Source organism: Trichosurus vulpecula, chromosome 4 (assembly GCF_011100635.1).
Source record: "Trichosurus vulpecula isolate mTriVul1 chromosome 4, mTriVul1.pri, whole genome shotgun sequence".
NCBI lineage: Eukaryota > Metazoa > Chordata > Mammalia > Diprotodontia > Phalangeridae > Trichosurus > Trichosurus vulpecula.
This window is the reverse complement of record NC_050576.1, coordinates 67,555,628-67,577,045: the sequence shown is the minus strand read 5'-3', so window position 1 is coordinate 67,577,045 and position 21,418 is coordinate 67,555,628. Positions and strand designations below refer to the sequence as shown.

The window sequence follows — 21,418 nt, the reverse complement described above, 5'->3', positions numbered from 1 at the left end:
CCCCACAGTAAATTCAGATAGAACCACTTGTAAATAGTACCATACATTGATTAAATAATTTGAAAGACTTAGGTGAACATCTTTCCAACCCAATATGCTTTCACAAAGAGCTGCCAAGCCACTTGTAACGCTGATCAACAGTGACTTCATTTCTGCATCGAAATCTTCAGCCAAGCCATCAGCACAAACAGTATGGAAAAAAAAAGGGGAAAATCCAATATGTACAGTGAAAGAGCGTATTCATTGAATTAGTTTAAATCCTAATTATAAATGGCACAAAAACAACGCTACTCAGAGCTCATTTTGGGAATGGAGAAACATTATACAGACACACATACACACACAACTACTACACAGATGTATGTAAAAGGTGAAATAAAAATAACAATCTTTGCAGTAATATCCTGACTACCTACATACCAAAGAGTACCTCCACAATAACTTTAAAGCCCTTATGAGAGAGCACAGTTATCTTTGCTTTTTTTCAACTACATGAGGAGAAACTGGCCATTTACTTATTCTTCAGTGCTTTTAAGCAAAACTGGATAAATAAGCCAATTTAGATGCAAAACTTGTGAAATATAATTAAAATATATATATATTTTAAAATATAACAATGATCCATATGGTATTCTTTCCAATATGATTCTTCATTCTTGGTAAGGTAGCTTCAAGGAGAAGTGTTTATTATGGAAGTTAACCTTTATATTCCTTTAAATAATAATATTTCTGAACATATACAGTGCCACAAAAATAAACATTTCTCACAACAATTGAAATTCCTGTGGTTGGAAAAATGTACTCCACACCAAAAAAAGAGTTTTGTATATTTAAGAGTGTTTTCCTTATCATCTGCTATTATCACATATGCCTTGTAACAGAGATACAGAAGGAAACAGAACTTATGGAGAAAGTTTTAGGGTTTGTCCAAAAGTTATGTACATTGAAACCTTGAAAAAACACAGACACATTGCTCCAAACAGCTCACCATACAACAGCTGCATAATCTGTCCCACATGAGGTTCAGAAAAGCACTTAAGGCATCAGAAACATGCATCCATTGTCTAAGTTGTAAAACACACAAATAACCCCAATACACTAAAAGTGAGAGAGTTGGGATAACAGCTAAGGTAGTACACATTCCTAATATTCACTTTCACCGCTGGGCTGCATGTTTTGGAAGAGAAGATATGAAGAAGCGCTGGGTTTGGTACTGGTGGCTCACTTTGAAACTCTGAACATCAAACTTATTTGTAGTCTCCAAACTCACTTCCCTCCCCCGCCCCCACCCTTTTTCAGTCACAAAAACTGCAGCTTAAATTCTTTATAAGAAATCCTTGATGTTAAGATCCACTAGTGGGTCCTTTGCTGGAGGTTTCTTGGGGCTGTGAGTGGCAGGTGTAGGGCTTGGAGAAAGCCGTGCACTAGGTACAGAGGCAGCTCCAAATGGTGGCCTCATCATAGGTTGTGCAAACATAACTGGCTGCTGTGGCATCATGGGCACACCCATTCCAGAAAAAGGCATTCCAAATCCTGTGCCTGGCTATCCGACAGGTGGCGCACCAGCAACTGGAGGAACCGTACTAGCTCCTTGCAATGGGTCGCTTGGTGGGACACTAGTAGACTACGTTGCTGGTGCTACTTTTGGTTGCCAGTTAGCTCCTCCTGTTAGTTTCCTTTCTCCAGCATTCCACTGAAGATCTCCCTTTTTTGATGTGGTACCAGAAATTCCGAGATTGCCTACTAAATTTGCAAAAGATGAATCAAGATCACTTCCAAGGGTTTTGCAGGACCAGGTGTTATAGCTGAAATAGGGGCAGGCTGACCAGCAGGGATCATAGTTGGCATAAGAAGATCCCCTAGACCATCAAACACTGATGGATCAAAGGAGCTGCTGCTTGTAGTTGATGGTGATGTTCTGAAAGCTGCTTCAAAATTAAGCTGCAATAGGTTGTTCTGAGCTGGTGTCACCAGTGATGGAGAGGGTGCAATGAAAGAATCTCCAAAACCTTCTCTGTTGTCTTTGGTGTTTGTGGGTTGAGAAGTCTGGTAACTGCCACAGCTTACTGATTCAGGGCGCTAGGACCTGTTCTGCCCAGCTCCTGGTCTGGTTGGTCCTTGTGGCCCACGCTGGGCTCTGCTCTGCTCTCAGCTCCAGGCACGATAGACCTTACCCAGCGACCATACAGGCTGTCCTGGGCTGGAACCCTGCTTCCCTCTGCTATTTTGTGGGTTCTGCAGTTCTAGAATTTGTTCAGAGCCATTTTTTATCAGTGTTTGGAGGGTACTGGGGGAGAGCCCTAGGCAAGTCCCTTCTTTCCAGCCACCATCTTGGCTCCACCCCCTGGATGCTTAATTTCAACAGTGTGGATATTCCCAATATCTTTCCAGATCACAACCCATCTACAGCTCATCAAGTTGTCCTTGGCCACATTCTCCTATAAATCCTCTGGAGAGGATCTATCTAATGATCTTGGGTTGGTGTTGAGGAGGTGTTTGCAAATCTTTGTAGGATCATAGGAACATAAAAGGGACCTCTGAAGTCTACTGACTTATTTTTACAAATAAGGAAACCAAGACCTAGAAAGATTAGGCAGTTTGACCAAGGTTATATAAGTAATAGAAAGTAACTGATCCAGAATATGAACCTAGGTACTCTGACACCAAACCAGGCACTCTTTCCACTATGCCATGAGACATATTTCATAGACATCTATGCTGCATTTGCATTGTCCATTTGTTATCCTTGGTTCTTCCTCTCTGACAAGCCCGCTGCCGATCTGACCAGTCCCTTTCAGTGTTTTTTGCTTGCTGGTCATCCATAACTCATCCCCTAACTTTAGATGTACACCAGATCTCTGCCCTCATCGGATCCCATGGGTTTAATCATTTTCTCTACAGAATACTTACAAATCTCAGTAGGTAGCCACAGTTTCTATCACATGACCTAGTTCCTCTATCACTAACCACTGTACCTTTTGGTCATTTTGAACTGGCAGTCCCCGAGACATCTCAAACTCAGCATGTCTGAACCAGAACTCATCATTTTTCTTCCCAAATCCTCCCCTCTATTGAACTTCCCTGTTTCTGTATAGACTACCAACATTCTTCTAGTGTCCCAGGTTTGTAAGCTTGGTGTTATCTTTGGCTCTTCACTCTTCCTTGCTCCACGTTTCTCATTGGTTACCAAACCTTGTTCTTTTTCCCCCCTCCATGACATCTTTTGAATCACATCTGTTCTCTCTACTCACAGTGCCACCAACTTTTCATCACCTCAGACCTAGACTACTGAGACAGTCTTCTAAAGGGTCTCCCTGCCTCATCTTTCCCCACGCTAATCCATCTGCACAGCTGTCCAAGTGATTTTCTGCTGGCATTTGCCTCCAGTGGCCATGGCCACCAGAGGCCGCAGAGGGTAAAAAGAAAACACAGGCCAGGCGAGAGCGTAAAGGACAGCTCTGTTTATTAATCTGAGGGACAGGATTTATATACATTTTTAGGCAAGCAGAATCAACAAGTTCACATGGGAAAACATTTGCATTGCATGACTTCCTCATGCTTTGTTCCCTTTTGCTATAAACAGTATTGTGTTAATAGCCCACAGGTGGTGTTTAGCAGGTATGTGCCGTGGGGGTTTTGGAGAGAGCATGTGTATACTGAGGAGGCTTAGAGAGCCTTTATTCTGAGCAGCATGTGTATGCCGAGGTGGGGTATGGAGAGCTCATTTGCTGAGTTATCAGCCCAAGGGCAAGAACAGGCCTCAGGGAAAACCTGGCCTGTATCTTGTCCCAGAATGGACTTTCTCAGAGCTGGCCCTCTACATCTCCCCCCTATTTTTAAGATGGAGCTTAAGCCAATAATGAGTCGAATATTGACTTGTAGGAGACAGGGCCTTATGAGACACAATAGTGTTCAGAAGGCAAACAAGGGAAGAAAGTGGCAACAATGTTGCTTTGATTTGCTTTAGGAGTTGCCTTCAGAATCAATTTCTGGGGCTTTGCTGTGTTCAAATTCTAAGTCACTTATATCTTGTGTCACATTATGAGTATGCCATAAATTTGTAGACACAAAGAAATAGGGATATGGGAGACAAGCTTGTACGTAGTAATCCTCTTTTAAGTAAATATGGGAAGGATTGATTGGTGCATTGACAAATCAAAGGGGGAAGTCCCCTTTATGAATATACATACAGAAAGTCAAAAAGCAATTGTCTCTTTAAGATTCAAAAAATCCTTTCTTATACAGCTGTCTGTCAAGGAACATCATCAGTGAAATCCTCTGGTCCTTAGCATCTGCTCCAGCCATTTTCAGCACCGCATCTTAGCATCTTCTTCTTCTCTTCCTGTGAGAACCAGCTTTCTGTCCATTCTCCTACAAGAGTGATCTTAACACAATGCATAATATTCTCACATTGCTTAGGGAATATTTACAAAGCAAGCCCTAAGTGGCTCGCATGCATTTCTACAGTTGTTTATAAAGCTTTATAAAGTTGGTGATAACAAAATTTCTAGTTACTGCAGAATTCCTAGATGTCACAAAGCTTCCTAGTCAAAAAGGTGTTGTAATAGAATCTCACATTGGTAACAGTAAGAGAATGATCACAGGAAAAAAACTGCTGCTCTTAGAATCCTTTAAAACAAAGCGAGCATCTTAAGGTGAGGTTTAAGCAGATTGTATCATAAAGGCCAGTCCTTGGGTATCATGTTAGGTGTGGGGAGTCCTGGTTGCAGATTTCCCATAGTTTCCATTCTATCATGATTTTTTCTCAAATCAGTAAGCATTCTCCATTTTCCAGATTTCTTTCTTATAGTAAAAATAGGAGAATTCCAAGGACTGTTGGAGCTTTCAATGTGCCTCACCTTTAATTGTTCATTAACAATATCGGTAAGGGCCTGTAGTTTTTCTGATGTTAAAGGTCACTGTTCGACCCATAATTTATGACAGTGGCCCTTCCTAAAAATCCGGGGGGAGATGAGATTGTATAGTGACCTTCATATATCCCAAGAGGTCTCTCCCCCATAGATTTATAGGTAGATGTGATAAAACATATGGTCTGAATTTTCCTCTCTGTTCCTCTACCTCCCAGCCTAACCATCCTGCACTTTGTTTTGGGATGGTGACCATCCCTACTCCTTGCAGTGACATATCACTTGTTACTAGTGGCCAGGCTTTTGGCCAAAGTCAGTTTGCGATGATTGATTTGTCTGCTCTGGTATCTATCAATCCTTCATATTCTATGCCTTCTATTTTTATTTTTAAAGTTGGTCTTTTTTCTCTAATATCTTGTACCCAGAAAGCCTCTCTTCCTGTGCTTCCAAATCCTTGTGAGCCCTGAACTTTCTGAAAATGATTCCCTGTGGTTTCATATTTTATCAAAATCAATTGTGCTATTCTCTCCCCCTTTCTTATATGTATAGGATGTGGCAAGGTTGTGTATAATAAAATTTTGATTTCTCCCATGTAATCTGAATCTACCACCCTGGGGATTATAATGAGCCCTCTGAGGGAGGAGCTACTGCGTCCTATGAGGAGTCCCCTTGTTGTGGTAGGCAGTGGGCCATACACTCCGGTGGGGACAGAGAGAACTCCGGTAGAGAAGGTCAAAACCCAAACTACCTGGAGTAGCATGAAGGAGATCTTTTATGGTGAGGGGTAAGGCGTGTTGGAACTGTCTGAGGGGGAACTAGGGAAAGGGCAGCCCCTATTGTTTGCTGGGGCCAGGACTGGCCCCGAGGGCAGTTTCTCAAATTCAGATGGCATTCTGAATGCCCAGTGGTTCCCCATTTCACGCCTAAGGTACAGTGTGGTTAGTTGGGAGGCAGAACTTTTCTGTATCCCTTTATGTGGCACTCTACATTCCTTGTTCATGTGTCTGGGTTATTGCATTTTAAAATGGTTTTTGGCTGCTGTTGATTAAAAGCAGTGGCCACTAACTCAGCATGGTATGCCAGTGTGCCCACTTTTTGGCATCTTTGAATCATCTCAGAGATGGTTATATGAGGTCCCCCACCTAGCAGGGCTCTCTTACAATCTGCATTACAATTTTCAACTGCCAACTTCTGTAACAATATATTGGCAGCTTCAGCATCCCCTGTACTCCTTTGGGTGGCTTGTGTGAGTCTATTAAGAAAATCTGGGAATGTTTCTGTTGCCCCCTGTCTTTTGTTTTTCCAAGATAATTTTAATGATTCTAATTTTTACTCAAGTAGATTTTACTTTTGTATTATACTCCTTGAAAAACTTTTTGAGAGTGAGAACTTTGAATTTTCCAGTCAAGGTGAGTGGGACTCTGGAAAAGATCCAGTGGTGCCTTGTCCTTTCTCCTTGTACTGGGGAGCTCAAAGTGTCTCTTTTTGAGATCTATGCTTAAATTGGCCAGATTTGGAATGGAGGGGGAAAGAAAGAGCATTTTTTCCAACTACTTCCCAGAAGTTTTCAAACCTTATGTCTTTCTAATTATGACCTGATACTTCTCCAACTTGCTTTTTCCACAACAAAACCTAGACAAGAAAACATTTTTCTCTCTAGAGATAATGGACATTACAGGGTGTCAGATTACACGCCCCACACAGAAACACAAATACAGAACACAGACACAGAGACAGGAAACACAGAGAGGATTTTTTGAATCCTTTACACAAATTGCTTGGCCCTCAGGAATGTAATGGAGGCCAGGTGCCATGTTTTATTGGGGTCTTGATGACCCTGCTTTTTAAGATGACCTGGGGCAGATCCCCAGCTGTAGGGGAAATGTGCCTATCTCTGCTGTCTCTAAAAATTCTTGTAATTTGGGTAGTTGTTATTAAGAGACCTCTTTCCCTTACTAGCTTCTTTAGAACTTTCATATGTTATTCTTGGTCGCTTTCCCAATTGCATTTGCCCCATCTCTACAATCCCCATGTAAGCCTGGTGATTACCTTAGAATAGGAAAGTGAAAGTAAAAGAGTTAATCCCCATATAAGCCTGGTGATACTTAAAAGGAAAGTGAAAGTTTTTAATACCCGAGAAAAGATTATTGCCCTTACACCTTAATCGACTGTGTTTGTCCACCGAGCACCTTTTGTTTTTGTTTTTTTTACCAGGGCCTCTACCGCAGGAGACTCAAGTCTTTCAGAGCCTCTGTCCTCCTAACCTGTCTGCTTCAGGTTCATCTGCTTTGAATCTGTGTTCACCTCAGGTCTGTCTGCTTTGGGTTTGTTTGCTCTGAGTGTCTGCCTCGGGTCCATTTGCTTTGTATTTATCTGCTTCAGGTGTTCTTGCCTCAGGGCCCCACATTGGGCGCCACTTGTTGGCACTTGCCACCAGCAGCTGTGGCCACCAGAGAGTGAAAAGAAAACATTGGCCAGGCGAGAGAATAAAGGACAGCTCCATTTATTAATCTGAGGGACAGGGCTTATATACTTTTTTAGGCAAGCAGAATCAACAAGTTCACATGGGAAAACATTTGCATTGCATGGCTTCCTCATGCTTTGTTCCCTTTTGCTGTAAACAATATTGTGTTAATAGCCCACAGGTGGTGTTTAGCAGGTGTGTGCCGTAGGGGTTTTGGAGAGAGCATGTGTATACTGAGGAGGCTTGGAGAGCCTTTATTCTGAGCAGCATGTGTATGCCGAGGTGGGGTATGGAGAGCCCACTTGCTGAGTTATCAGCCCAAGGGCAAGAACAGGCCTCAGGGAAAACCTGGCCTGTATCTTATCCCAGAATGGACTTTCTCAGAGCTGGCCCTCTACAATTTTCCGTAAGCATAGATCTAAACATATCAGTCCCCTACTCAGTAAACTCCCTTGGTGCTACATTGTTTTTAGGATCAAATAAAAAATGCTCCATTTTTCTTTGAAAGCCCTTTGCCACTTGGCCTGAGGGCAGCGAGGTGGTGCCATAGTGCACAGTGCTGGGCCTGGAGTCAGAAAGACATCTTCCTGAGTTCAAATTTGGCCTCAGACACTGACTAGCTGTGTGACCCTGAGCAAGTCACTTCATCCTGTTTGCCTCAGTTTCCTCATCTGTAAAATGGGCTGGAGAAGGAAATGGCAAGCCATTCCAGTATCTCTGCCAAGAAAACCCCAAATTTGGTCATGAAGAATTGGACACTACTGAAACAACAACAACAAACCATTTGGCCTGACCTATCTTTCCAGCAGCCTCTTTATGCATTCCTCCTCTTCCCACATTCTCTGTTCTAGCTACACTGACTTTCTCTCTGTTCTTCACACAACACACTCCACCTCCCTTCTCTGTGACTTTGCACATATCTCCCATGTCTGCAACGCTAGCTTTACTTTAGCTTCCTCATATGCCCATATTTCTTTAAAATGTAACTCAGGCACATCCTTCTACTGGAGACTTTTCTCGTTCCCACCCAGCACTCTCCCTCTTTGCTTTGTATTTATTTTCTGTTCATTCTGTATAAATAAACAAATAAATGCTGGCTCTTTGAGTCCAGACAAGTCACCTAGTACTCTAGGCAATGTTAAAATGACTATAAATTGAAGAGAATGTATTTACCATGCCCTATGTATATTTTAGATATACATATATATGTGTATGTGTATGTGTACATATACATACATATATATCTATATCTATATCTATACATATACACGTTTCCTTCCCTGATAGAGTATCAGCTGCTAGGAATTGTTTTGTTCTTTCATCTTTGGATCTTCTTGAGGGTAGAGGTTGTCTCATTTTATTTTTGTATAACCAGTGCTTAGCACAGTGCCTGGCTGATTAACTGACTGCCACATGGAGGAAGGGAAAAGTGGGTAGTCTGTCTCTCTGCTTCTCTCTGTTTCTCTCCATCTCCCCACTTCCCTCTCCATTATTCAGCAACTCTCTCATCCCACAGTCCTCACGAATCTTGGCAGAAGTACAAAGATTCCAGTCTGTCTGACTAGCCAACGTCCTCCAATATTTTGATGCCATCTACCTGGTGTAAGGTGAGGACAGAAATATCTGCTGAGTCCTTCTTTCCTGATTGCTACCACTTTCCCACTTTTTCCTTACAAGCCCCAGTCATCATCTTATGTTGCCTATGGAGGGCAGAAACTTTATTTTATTTAGTAATTTATATGGGAAAGGGAAAACATTTCTTGATACTGGGAATATATTTCTTCCATTTGGACTTTATGCAGCACATTCTCTGTAATAGTGGCAAATACCTTTGGTCTCCTTGCTTTATGCTTTAGTTGATATTGATAATTAGTGAATCATCAAGTGAAGTGTGGTGACATCTATCAAGGAATCTTGTATAATGCTCATTTATATGGAAGGGAGACACCTGAATGAGGTAGAGCCTTTAAGAGGCAGCATTTTGCCCTACTGAGTCAGTTGTATTTGTTTTGTAATTAAGAAACAAACACAGTGAGATCTTACATATATCATCATCTGTATCTTTCTGACAGCTGTGAGGCTGTGAAGACTTGCTTTGCTCAGCCGTAGAAAATAATTTAGGAAATCCTACCTATTTTCCTTTCGCATCACAAGCAAGGATAACTTCAATACATGTGTGGACCATTCTTAGAGATTTTATAAAGTCGATAAAGTAGGCATATGGCTTGCTAGTTGCTGGTGTCTTTTCAGTTACTTTTTTTGTGGTAACAACACTGTCTGATTTTTTTTCTTTTATTTTGGAATCTTTTTCTTGAAAGATCTTGTCTTAAAAATCTTTCCCTAAGTATCTTTAAAGTTCTCTGTATCCTTCTGTTTGTCTTTGATCTGGTCCAGCAGCTTTTCCAAACTTTTTCTTCTTAAATGTCATTATACTTATTCATTTAGCAATTAAGTATTGAATTTTTAGAATTCTAATGACTGGTTTTATTATTATCGATAATGAGAATAACATGCTATAGAAATACTGGCAGATCTGTTTCATTTTATATCTATATGTTGTCCTCTGCAGTTTTATCTACTCTATGTTTTTGGGATGATCTGGCTACGAGGTGTCACGCTAAGCTTTTTACAGCATTGTGCTCCCTTTCGCTGCTTTTTGCTGTTTTGCAGGGTGATCTTGTTCATCATCTTTTTTCCTCCTGCTTGGTGATGTTTTGCAAAGGAAATAAAATGTCTGTTGGCTGGCAGTTTCTGGACTTTTTGGTTTCATTGTGGTGACCATTTTATATCAGTTAAACCTTAGGCAATGATAATTAGCACATTTAGTATCATTACTTTTATCCATTTTCCATGTTTGAGCCAGCAGCTTGTTATGGATCAGGTTAGAGCTGTTACAATTATATGCGTTATCTTTTCTTATTTTTCTTTTCTTTTAATTTGGTGTTGATTTAGATCTTTGCTTTAACTAAGTGATGACCTTCTACCTTCCTTGCCAGCCTCTTCTGGATGTTTTCCAGTTTATCAGCCTCCTTCCTAAAATGTGGCAATGAAAATTAAGCAAAATGTTGCAGATATGGTGTGACCAGGTGAGGGTGCAACAGGAAGATCGCTCCCTTTGTTCTGTATGCTATGATTCTCTGATCGCATTAATTGTTTTGATTGCCATGTTGTATTATTGACTTACATTGAACTTGAAGCCCACTAAAACCCCATGGATTTTTTTTTGGACAAAAAGCTAGTAACTATGGTGCAATAAGTAAAGTGATGGACCTGGAGTCAGGAAGACTTGAGTTCAAATGTGACCTCAGATGCTTACTGGCTGTGTGACCCTGGTCAAGTCATTTGACCTCTATTTGTCTCAGTTTCCTCATCTGTAAAATGGGGAAAATAATAGCTCTTACCTCCCAGGGCTGGTGTAAGGCTCAAATGAGATAATAATTATAAAGCACTTAGCACAGTGCTCGGCACATAGTAATCACTGTATAAATGTTACCTATTATTAGCTATTATTATCTTGTACTTCTCACTTTTAAAATTTAAGTTTAAGATTTTATATTAACCCTGTTAAGTTTCATTTTAGTAGTTTTAGCTGATAATCTAACTCAAGGGTGGGGAACCTGTGTCCTGAGGCCACATGTGGCCTTCTAGGTCCTTGAGTGTGGCTCTTTGACCGTATCCAAACTTCACAGAACAAATCCCCTTAATAAAAGGATTTGTTCTGCAAAACTTGGATTCAGTCGAAAGGGTGCACCCAAGGAACTAGAAGGCCTATCAAAATCTAGCGTATCAAAATCGGTCGTGTGTGTCTGTGTCTGTGTCTGTGTCCGTGTGTGTATGAAGGGTTTCTAGTTTATCTTGCCTATTGCCCATACTTTGTGCGTTTATGTATAACTATCTAAGGCATGGGTTTTATTATTTGCTGTTTTCTTGAAGCAATCCAAATCCTACCTGTCTTTTAAGGACCAGCTCTAGTCGTATTCACTTCTTGAAGTTTTTCCTGGAAATAATCTTTGTGTGGCACAGAAATTAAAGAAAGCAGTACTATTCAGGGTGTTCAAAAACTCTTAGTGCAATTTTAGGCTATCAAAACTTAAAGTTTGCTCCAAGATTTTTGGGATCCTTCATTTGTACTTTTAATAGAGCAGGTACTTGAATTAGTGAATATAAAAGCATTTATTAAAGCTTCCTATGTGCCGAGCACTGTGCTAAGTGCTGGAGTTGAACAAATACAAAAGTCCTTGTCTTTAAGGACCCTGCATTTTAGTAGAGGAAGACAGCACATAATGTGGAGTGGTGATACTTGGGTTTGGAAAATTACAGGGATAATCATTACCGGGATAAAATTACAGGGTTAATGGATCAACCACTATTCATTAAGTACTTGCTAAGTGCTAGAGACACAAAGAAAGGCAAAAATATAGTCACTGCCCCGAAGGAACTCATTGTAACGGAGGAAACAAGATATAAATGACTAGGTAGAATCAAGAGGTAAACTGATTTAAGGGAGTGAATTACACATGCTTTCTAATAGCAATGGCAGTATTGATTTTATTTTTTATGGTTTCACAACTGGAAAGTAGGGAGAAGTAGATTCTGCAGTTGTGTCAAGGCAACTGGTGAGAAAATGGCCAGGGATGAAAGTGATGGATACTTGATAAGGGAACGAATGAGCTCCCATGTTTTCAACTTGTTTCCATGTGTTTTTCTCCTCAAAGAGATTATTCAGTTGAGTCACCTTCTGTTTGATTCTCTGAGATAATTCATATCACTAAATAAAAAATATTAGGGCTAAAATTTTGTTTCATTTTGTTTTTTGTTACGAGGGCCAGTTTAGAAATGAAATCCTACCTGTTCTCCTCCTACTAAATTCTAGTCTGGATGGCTTCTATCCCTATGGCTATGATGTTTAAAAAGTCCTAGAGACATAGTTTCTGCGTAATGTAGTCACTTTAGTAATAATGGCATCATGTTTATTAATAAAAGGAGGTCAGTGACACTCTGGAATGCCAAAGACCCCCTCATGGCTGTGGGCTTACAGTTTATATGCCTTTGGAAGAATGAGTGTTCCTGAGGGTGGCAATCAACTGTGATTGGTTAACAATTAATGAGAGAATGAAGTCTTGGGGTATGTGACTTGGATCAGCCAAGTCTTGGTCAAAGAGACTTGTCAATTTCCATATCACCTGTCTAACAAAAGGAAGAACCCATGTTTTCCCAGACCTGTCTGAGCAAACACAATGAGCAGGCATGTACCTATTAGCCTAAATTTAGAATTTCTTTTACTCTCTTTGATTAGATCTAGCCATCCTTGCTAGATAAGCCTTTGAGAGATATTTCCCACACTGGTTGATTTCCGGATGAGGAAGCAGAAAAGGGGGAAAACCTTGTTCTCAATACAATAGTTATTAATACAAGAGAGAAATAATCATTTTTCACATATGTGCCAGATGAGGTACTAAGTGATTTTGCAAGTATCATCTCATTTCATCCTCACAACGATCTTGAGAGCTAAATGCTATTGTTATCCCCATTTTACAGGTGAGGAAACTGAGACAAGGAGAGGTTAGATGAGTTGCCGAGGGTCACACACATAGTAAGTGTCTGAGGCTGGATTTGAACTTGTCTAAGGACATACAGATGGTATACAGATGGTAGCAGAGGCAGGCAGGATTTCAGGCCCCTGTGAATTCAGATCTAGGGCCCTGGCTACTACACCTCCTAGGAGGTATACAAAGTTCTTTCTAACTGCAAAATCAGCCGAATTAGTAATGGGTGGGGTACAGCGGCCCTGGTCACGGTTCTGGGCAAGAGAAGAGTGGTCCCTTACAGACCAGAGCACAGGCTGGGAGAGCACTGACTACATCTCTCCTTGGAAGAACTAAGGGTTTGCAGACCCCCAAAGCTCGCTCTGATAAAAGCACCTGGCAGGAATGAAAGTCTTGGAGAAGGGTGCGGGGAGATGAGGCTAGAGATGTCTGTTCTGCCTCCCTTGCAGCCACATACAACTACAGCACCTCACCATATGTGATCCCTTTCTCAGCTTGGGGCACCATATCCTTATATGTGGGTGCTCTGTCCATAGGAATACAATTTTTGGTTGCTTATATTTAGGGCTTGGGGGCTCGACTTCTTTCTAAAAGCTTGGACAATTTGCTTTTTGTCTTGTGCAGTTTTCATTTCTGACTTCTTGAAACATAGCTCTGAAAAAACAGGCTTTTAAAAAAGTAATGGTTTTTTAAAAAGTCTGGTGATTCTCTGGACCAGCCCATTGCTTTTCAAATGGAGCTACCTGATACCCTAAGTCCACATCACTCTGGCTATAACCCAGAGGCAAATAATAGCCCCAACCCAAGCCTCTATAGCTAGCTCACTGTTTAGGTGTGGATGGCTTAGAACAGAGGTTCTCAAACTTATTTGGCCTACCACCCCCTTTTTTAAAAAAAAATTACTCAGCACACCCCTGGAAATCTTTAACCCTTTATCAGTATTTTTAAACAAAAATTATGTCATTTCAAAAAAATGTAATTTAAAAAAGTGACGCATCTTAAATTTAATAATTTATTGTAAATTTGTGGGTTTTTTCCTTCATTGAAATTTTGATGACGTGTGTCGTGTAACCATATGGTATCATATTGCAAACAAGTTGTTACACGCACATATTCCTGCCGATGTGTACTGGACTTCCCAACAAGGCTCGACATGCTCACCTGCTAACACTTGCTTGTTAAGATCTGTCAGCAGTCTTGACCATTGACTGGTCATAACTTGCATTTTGTGTGTATATTTGGAAAATAACGTAGTCACTACGACTTTAGCTCTGTTACACAACAGATGAAACATGCATGAATGGTTTTTCAATATTTTCTTCTCTTCTTTCCTTATGCTTTCATCACCCTCTTATTTTTATTCAACATCCCCCAGTTGTACCTGAGGCTACTACTGCCCCCCATATCGGCCCAGTGCCTCCCAGGGGTGGTATCACCCACTTTGGGAATCTCTGGCTTAGAATGAGTGTAAATAGCAATTGTGTCCTATGCCTGTGCTGAAACTTAGAGGATCTTCCCCTTCCAGATTGATGTTTTTGTGATGTTAAATTAGGCCATCTTTTGTCTCAAATCTTACCCAGCCTGGTAGTCTTTGAAAGGGAGTTGCCTCAGACAACCTGAGGCCTGGGAAAGACCTTTATTTAGAAAGGCCAAGGTCATCCACTGCATTCTCTGCCACTGCCAGTCTTGACTTTTGTCCTGCCACTGGACTTTAATGACTCGGAGGGAAGAGTGAGACTGGAGGCTTTGTGCAGCTCTGCCTCACTTAAATCTGATTCATGGGCAAGTCAAGACATCACCCTGGTAATGCCACTGGTCCTCTCTGAAGAACAACAATTCAGTTAAGTTCAACAAACGTTTTTAAGCATTTGCAAGGCACTGTGCCAAAAGTTTCTTTTGGGCAGAAAAAATCTTTCCCTTACTCTGAAAGCACTCACTGTTGGGCTAGGCCCAAAATACGTGCCCAACATCTATTGCTTGGCTGCTCAGAACAGTTTTTACATCACTCATTTTTCTCTCTCAGGTGTCACACAAGAAAATGGTTCCATTATTGGAACCAGAACCTTCCAAGGAAGCCGAAATCCCAGAAGAACAAGAAACCAGTGAGGAGTCTGAGAATATATCTAGCTTAGAAAGCATTATTCAACATATTCTTACAGGAAACATAGAGAAACTAAAGAAGATTTTTGAAGACCCAGAAAACCCCTCTCACTCTAAGGTCATGCAGCTAGTTTTGGAAGAAGATGTCATTGGTAGGAACTTCTTGTATGCAGCATGCATGGTTGGGCAAAGCGACCTGATTAGAATGTTGGCACAATGTGGTGTGAACCTGAATGAGAAAACGGCTAGAGGTATTCTATTTTTTTTCTTTGGTGTTATTTCTTAGGAATGAAATCAGTCAACTAACAAAGCAATCTAGTATCTTTAATTTAAAATTGAGTAAATTTGACCACCATTTTTATATTTTCCTTTAATTTATACACAGGTAACAGGAGTCACCAGAAGCAATGTAGCTTAAGTGACCATTGTATTGTGTAAGGGTAGAGAAATTCCCTCCTACATGGCCCCATGCCTTTCTTTCAGTTCTCTTCCCTCAGGCTGGAGAAGCCCATGTTCCAGTGGCTCTGAGACCCCAAATCAACTCTTTCTGACCAAGTCTTTTGTCTGCTTAGAACAGGAATTCTTGACTTTTTTGTCTTGAACCCATTTGTCAGTCTTGGTGAAGGCTATGGACCCCTACTCAATGTAATGTTTTTATATGCATAAAATAAAATACATGGGATTACAAAGGAAGCCTATTATATTGAGATAAAGTCATCAAAGTTTTAAAAATAAATTCATAGACCCCAAGTTAAGAACCCCTGCCCTCTATAAACTCACAGCAGTCATGGATTTAATTATCTTCTGTATGCAGATCACTCTCAAATTTATATATCTAACCCTATACTCTCTCTTGAGCTCTAATCTCACACCATAGACTGCCTATTGAATATTTTGAATTGGCTGTCCTATAGATATCTTAAACTCAGCATATTAAAAACTGAACTCTGTCTTTCCCCTCAAACTTCTTCTCTTCCTCTCAGACTTTTCCGTTTCTGTTTCTATCAAAGGTATCACCATCCTTCCAGTCACCCTTGGTGTCATCTTTGATCCCTCACCCTCCCTTTACCCCACATACCCACTAATTTGCCACATCTTATCAATTTCATTGCTGTAGCATCTCTCATACACATCTTCAAAGCCTAATTCAAGGCTTTATCACAACTTACTTGGGCTGTTATATTGTAGTAGCCTCCTAAATGGCCTCCTTGGGGCAGCTAGGTGGTGCAGTGAATGGAGTGTCCAGCCTGGAGTCAGGAAGACCTGAGTTCAAATCCAGCCTTAGATTCATACTAGCTGTGTGACCCTGGGCAAGTCACTTAACTCTGCTTTAGTTTCCTCATCTGTAAAATGAGCTGGAGAAGGAAATGGCAAGCCACTCCAGTATTTTTGCCAAGAAAACCCCAAATGGGGTCACAAAGAGTCAGATAGGACTGAAACAACAGAACAAGAAGAAAATGGCCTCCTTGTCTCAGGTCTATCCTATCACCAACCCAGTTTTTCACAGAGCTGCCAGAATGATTTTCCTAAAGCGTTGGTATGATCATGTTACTCTCTTGCTCATGAAATTCCAGCAGCTCTTTATTACTGCCAGGATTAAAAAGCAGAAACAAAAAACTCCTCCATTTGACTTTTGCAACCTAGCTTCAACCTACCCTTTCAGGGTTATTATATATTACAATCTCCCATATGTAATTTATCCAGGCATACTTTGTTCATGTTGTTTCTGCTGTTCCTCACACACAACACTCCTTCTCCTATCTCTGTGCCTTCTTCTATCTCTTAAAATTCCCAGTTTCCTTCAAAGTTCAGCTTATCGCCTTCTATATGAAGCCTTTCCTGATCCTCCCAGCTGCCAGCGCCTCCCCCTTGAAACAGCTCATATTTATTTTGTCCATACATATAGATGTACATGTTGTCTCCCGTTGAGAGAATGGAAATTCCTTGAGGGTAGGGATCCTTTCTCTTATGTCTTTGTATTCCTGACACTTAACAGAGTACCTGGCATATGGTAGGTGCTTGATTTAATTAAGTAAATGACTGTATCTATAGAGACAAGAAAGCTACTTGGGAATATCTGAAAGAAAGACATCAGCCTTGGCATGAGAACACACTCACCTTGTCATTATATGTGCAGGGTTTCCTTTCAACACCATACTGAATGTACATTTATGCTACTGTCCTTTATCCTTGTACAGCATTAATAGTTTTCTAACACCTAGTGGGCAGTGTACTCTTTGCTTTATTTGTGAGCCTATTTGTGCATATGCCTTTTCATATTATGTCACACAAATATGAATATTTGTATGACATGGGAGACACTAACACAGGACCACTCAGCAAGAAGTGCCCACATCAAAGAAGGTGCTGTGCTCTGTGAACAAAGCAGAATTGAAATAGCTCAAAAGAAACTCAAGATGAGCAAATTTAGAGAATCTACCCCAAATGTTCACAGGGACTGTTTGTTTCTGATCTGTGGCAAAGCATTCTGAGCTTGTATTGGTCTGATCAGCCACAGTCGGACACACTGAAATTTGACTCTAACATAGTGATGTCATTTTGGTTCTTTTTGAGAACGTACAACAACTGGCCCAAATAAATGTGTCGGGGATTCAAAAGTGAGTCTGCTTGTTATTTTCAGTACTAAGAACCTAAATAATGAGTTTTTAAAATGAGGTATTATCCAGTTGGTTCTCAGATACTTTTTTGTTGAATAGATACAATCACAATCACTACCGTCATTGTTGTTTTCAGGACATGGATTGTGTCTTCTTGTGAAGGTAGGGGGTGTCTAGATAGCATTTTCAAGTGGGAAAACAAATGGACAGAGTGCCTGTCCAAAGTCACAAAGTAATTCCATAGTTGTGTATGGAATTCTTAGAGAGAGCATTGTTACTGGTGTCAGAGGACCTAGATTCAAATCTTGCCTCTGATGCCGTTTGGGCAATTAGCCCAACTGAACCTCAGTTTTCCCATCTGTTAAATGAGAGCATTGGACTAGATGTTTTCTGAGGTTCCTTCCAGCACCAGAGCTATGATCTGATGAACAGAACAGAGGTGGTGGTTTTACTTCCGAGCCTTTAAGCAAAACTTTGTAAAAATGTTTCTCATTCATTCATTGTTCTCAGAAAGGCCCCTATCATCTATCTGTCATGGTCTCATCCTCTTTAAGCACTAAGAAGTACTTTGGTCTGAAACAGAAGCTTTTTACTGGGCCACTTTTTTTTTCTCCCAGCCCAGTGTTTCTAGTCCTATTTAGTCACAGTAACATTTTGTTACCTTTTCACTATCATCATGAAATATTTACTCAATTTTTTTTTCTCTGATACTTTCACTAAAATTAAGGGGGGGATTATATGAACTCTCTCTTTGCATTTTAAGTACTTTCTCAGTCTAATTTCTTTGGGAAAGTAGTAATTTCCATGATTGTAGCAATAGTGTTTGGGCACAGAATTTTATGATGATTCCTGAGTTTGTAGCTCAGAGCTGTAACTAGGGTAAATTGAGCAGAATCCCCTCCCCTCTCCCCCGGAAACTAGATTTAGAGGGCTCTGACAATATTTTCTTTTTAAGTAACTCCAGTTAGCTCTTCCCTAGCCGGCCTAGCCCTGCTTTTCTTCCTTCTTCTTCTGCCTTGTAACTCCCCAGCAGTGGCCTTCTGTCCCAAGGTTTCCGTTTCTCTACCATGCTGCCATACTCCCATGAGCTTGCCCTTAAAAATTAATTTGAGGGCATACTTCACACTCCTTGACTAGGGAATATTTTAGGAAGCTTGTCTTAGGTCATACTAGATGGTCTTTGTGATCCCTTCCAGCTCTAAATCTCTGATCCAAAGGATCCAGCTTGCTGCATTTTAGAGACTTATCTCTTCCACCAGAAAAAGTACTCTGAAATATCCAAATGTGTTTGATTTGATTGCCTTTGTTCACTTTGTCAGGTTACACACTCTTACACTGTGCTGCAGCCTGGGGCCAAGTGGAAACTTTAAAGACACTGGTGGATCTGGAAGTGGATATCGAAGCACTGAACTTCCGAAATGAAACAGCCCGGGACGTGGCTCTTCGGTACTCTCAGACAGAGTGTGTTGATTACCTGGACTTTGCAGGTACCCGTGACCTGAGTTATAAGCATTTTTCTTTTTGCCTTGAAAGTCATTGATTCAAAGGTTGTGTCACTGAATCAATCAGTCCATCTGAATGATGGATAGTACATGATGAGACAGGCGCTATGATGTAGAGCAGGGCTGTCCAAAATGCATGCAGCCTGCCTACAAGCATAGAAATTTACATAAATGCTTTAGTAAATGAAGCCGAGCTACGTGGAGAGCTCTCACTAAAATGGCAAATCAAAATATATTGTCTATTGTTTCAATAAAAACCCAAGGTTGGACAGCCCTGGTGAGGAAAGGATACAGAATTTGGAATTAGGAGAGATGGCAGCTCACATTCCAATTCTAACACAAGTCGTGTGGCCCTGGGTAACCTATCTAGCTTGAGTCCTGAGGATAATCATTCTTGTGTTACTTATGGGGTTGTTTCAAAAATCAAATGAGATAATGTAGGTAAAGTGCTTTGTGAACTTCAAAATAGTCTACGTTGTAGTTCACTTTTTACACCCACATTGAATAAAAATAGTCACAATCACCACTGTGCTTTCCGGATATGGATTCTGTCATCTGCTGAATTTTGCTATAGTCGTGGAACATGGCTTTTTATAGAGTGGGAAATTGGCACAGCAGGAGCTTTTTACTTGGCTTCTCAGAATTTCAGCAGGTATTTGTGTTTGCAAATGCTTAAATATAGGTAAATTCAGTGTATGTGTTAATCTAGTTTTTCTGGACCCAGGCAGAGTGGCCCATTCTTTCAACAAAATAATTTATTTTATTTATACATTATGGGCTACACACCTGAAGTGACATCTCTCTAAAAGAAAAGAAACAGTGCATGTGGGTACACATAACAAAGAACACCCAATTTATAGGAAGTGTACTTAACCTTTATGCAAGCTGCATTTAGAGAAAAAGTACAGTCTGAAAAATGCATAGTTTAGAGTCGGACCACTGTGGCAGCAGTTTGATGGTACATTGTTTTCATTTAGAAATAATTCATTTCAACAAATATTTGTTAAATACTTACTACGTATAAAGTGCTGTGCTAAGAAATGGGTACGCAAAGATAACAACAACGATGATAGCTAACATTTTTATAGTGCTCTAAGGTTTGTGAAATACTTTCCAAATATCTCATTTTATCCTGACAACTACCTGGGAGTCAGGTGCTGTTGTACAAATGCAGAAACTGAGGCAAACCTAGGTTAATAAGAGACTTAGTTTCAGAAGTGTCTGAGGCCGGATTTGAACTTGTCATCCTGACCCCAGACCCAGTGCTTTGTCCACTGCTCTGTCTATCTACCTAGCTGCCAAAGATGAAAGCTGTCAATTTCCCTTCTATCAAGGAGATTATAACCTTGTTGGTGAATAGAGCACATATGCAAGTCACTGTCGTGTATGGTAGAATGTGATAGTGACAAAGGATCAATCCAAACAAAGTATTCTAGGGAAATGTGGGTAGGGAATACTGTCATAAAAAGAAAGAGAAGCACTATCAGTACAAAAATATTCATAGCTCTTCTTTTTCTTGTAGCAGAAAATTGGAAACACCCTATCTGTTCAAGATAAACACTGAACAAACTATGAAAGGAAAAAGTATTTAAGGAGGTGCAAATAAATGTACAAATAAAATAAATGTTTTTGTTGAAAGAATGGGCCACTCTGGAGAAACTGAATTAACACATGCACTGAATTTTCCTATTTACCTGCCCCTTTTATCTGGGGCAGAGGATCAGTTATCTTCATAATGTGGAGATACTGGTCAGGAGATCCATTCTTTGGAGTTCCTCCAGCCTACTTGATAAAACTATAGGATGTAAGGGGCAGGTAACAGAGACAAGAAGAGTTAAGGTCTTAAAGTGTAAAGGAGTATTTATATTTGTGTTAACAGTCTATTGGTTCTTTTAGGAGATGTGAAGAAGTTTTTAAATTAAATTCAATGGAATTATTGGGTGGTTAGTTTTTGCCTGGTTAAAGAATTAGCCATGCTCCTGGTGTCCTTTAAAAAGCAAGACCCACTCTCTAAGGAGTCTGTCAAGGCAGGAAGCAGGTCTAAGGGGGACAAGCTCTAGCATCTGAGAAGGGAGCCAGCTTTGGAAGAAGAACCTAGCTCTCGAGAGGGAATTGCTCCTTGCCTCTTGGCAGAGGGTTGAGGAAGACCAGTGGGCTGTGTGTGTGTGTGTGTGTGTGTATGTATGTGTATGTGATTTCTCTCTGCCTCCCTGGGCCATCCATCATGACATTTTGCCTAGTCAGAGACACAGGGCCTAACAAGGAGCAGGCCCAGGAGCCTAGGGGAGGCATGTAGCCATCAGAAACACTGAACCTGGGG

General features: G+C 40.7%; 1 protein-coding gene across 1 annotated transcript in view; it reads left to right on the top strand.

The window, feature by feature from the left end:
* The window catches only part of ANKRD45 (ankyrin repeat domain 45), a 54,378-nt gene that overhangs the window by 8,058 nt on the left and 24,902 nt on the right, over positions 1-21,418 (top strand). The window contains exons 2-3 of the mRNA XM_036756057.1: positions 14,902-15,229; positions 18,916-19,083. Coding sequence (XP_036611952.1) covers positions 14,917-15,229; positions 18,916-19,083 — 481 coding nt within the window. The 5' untranslated portion in view covers positions 14,902-14,916. The remainder of the gene's footprint in view (positions 1-14,901; positions 15,230-18,915; positions 19,084-21,418) is intronic.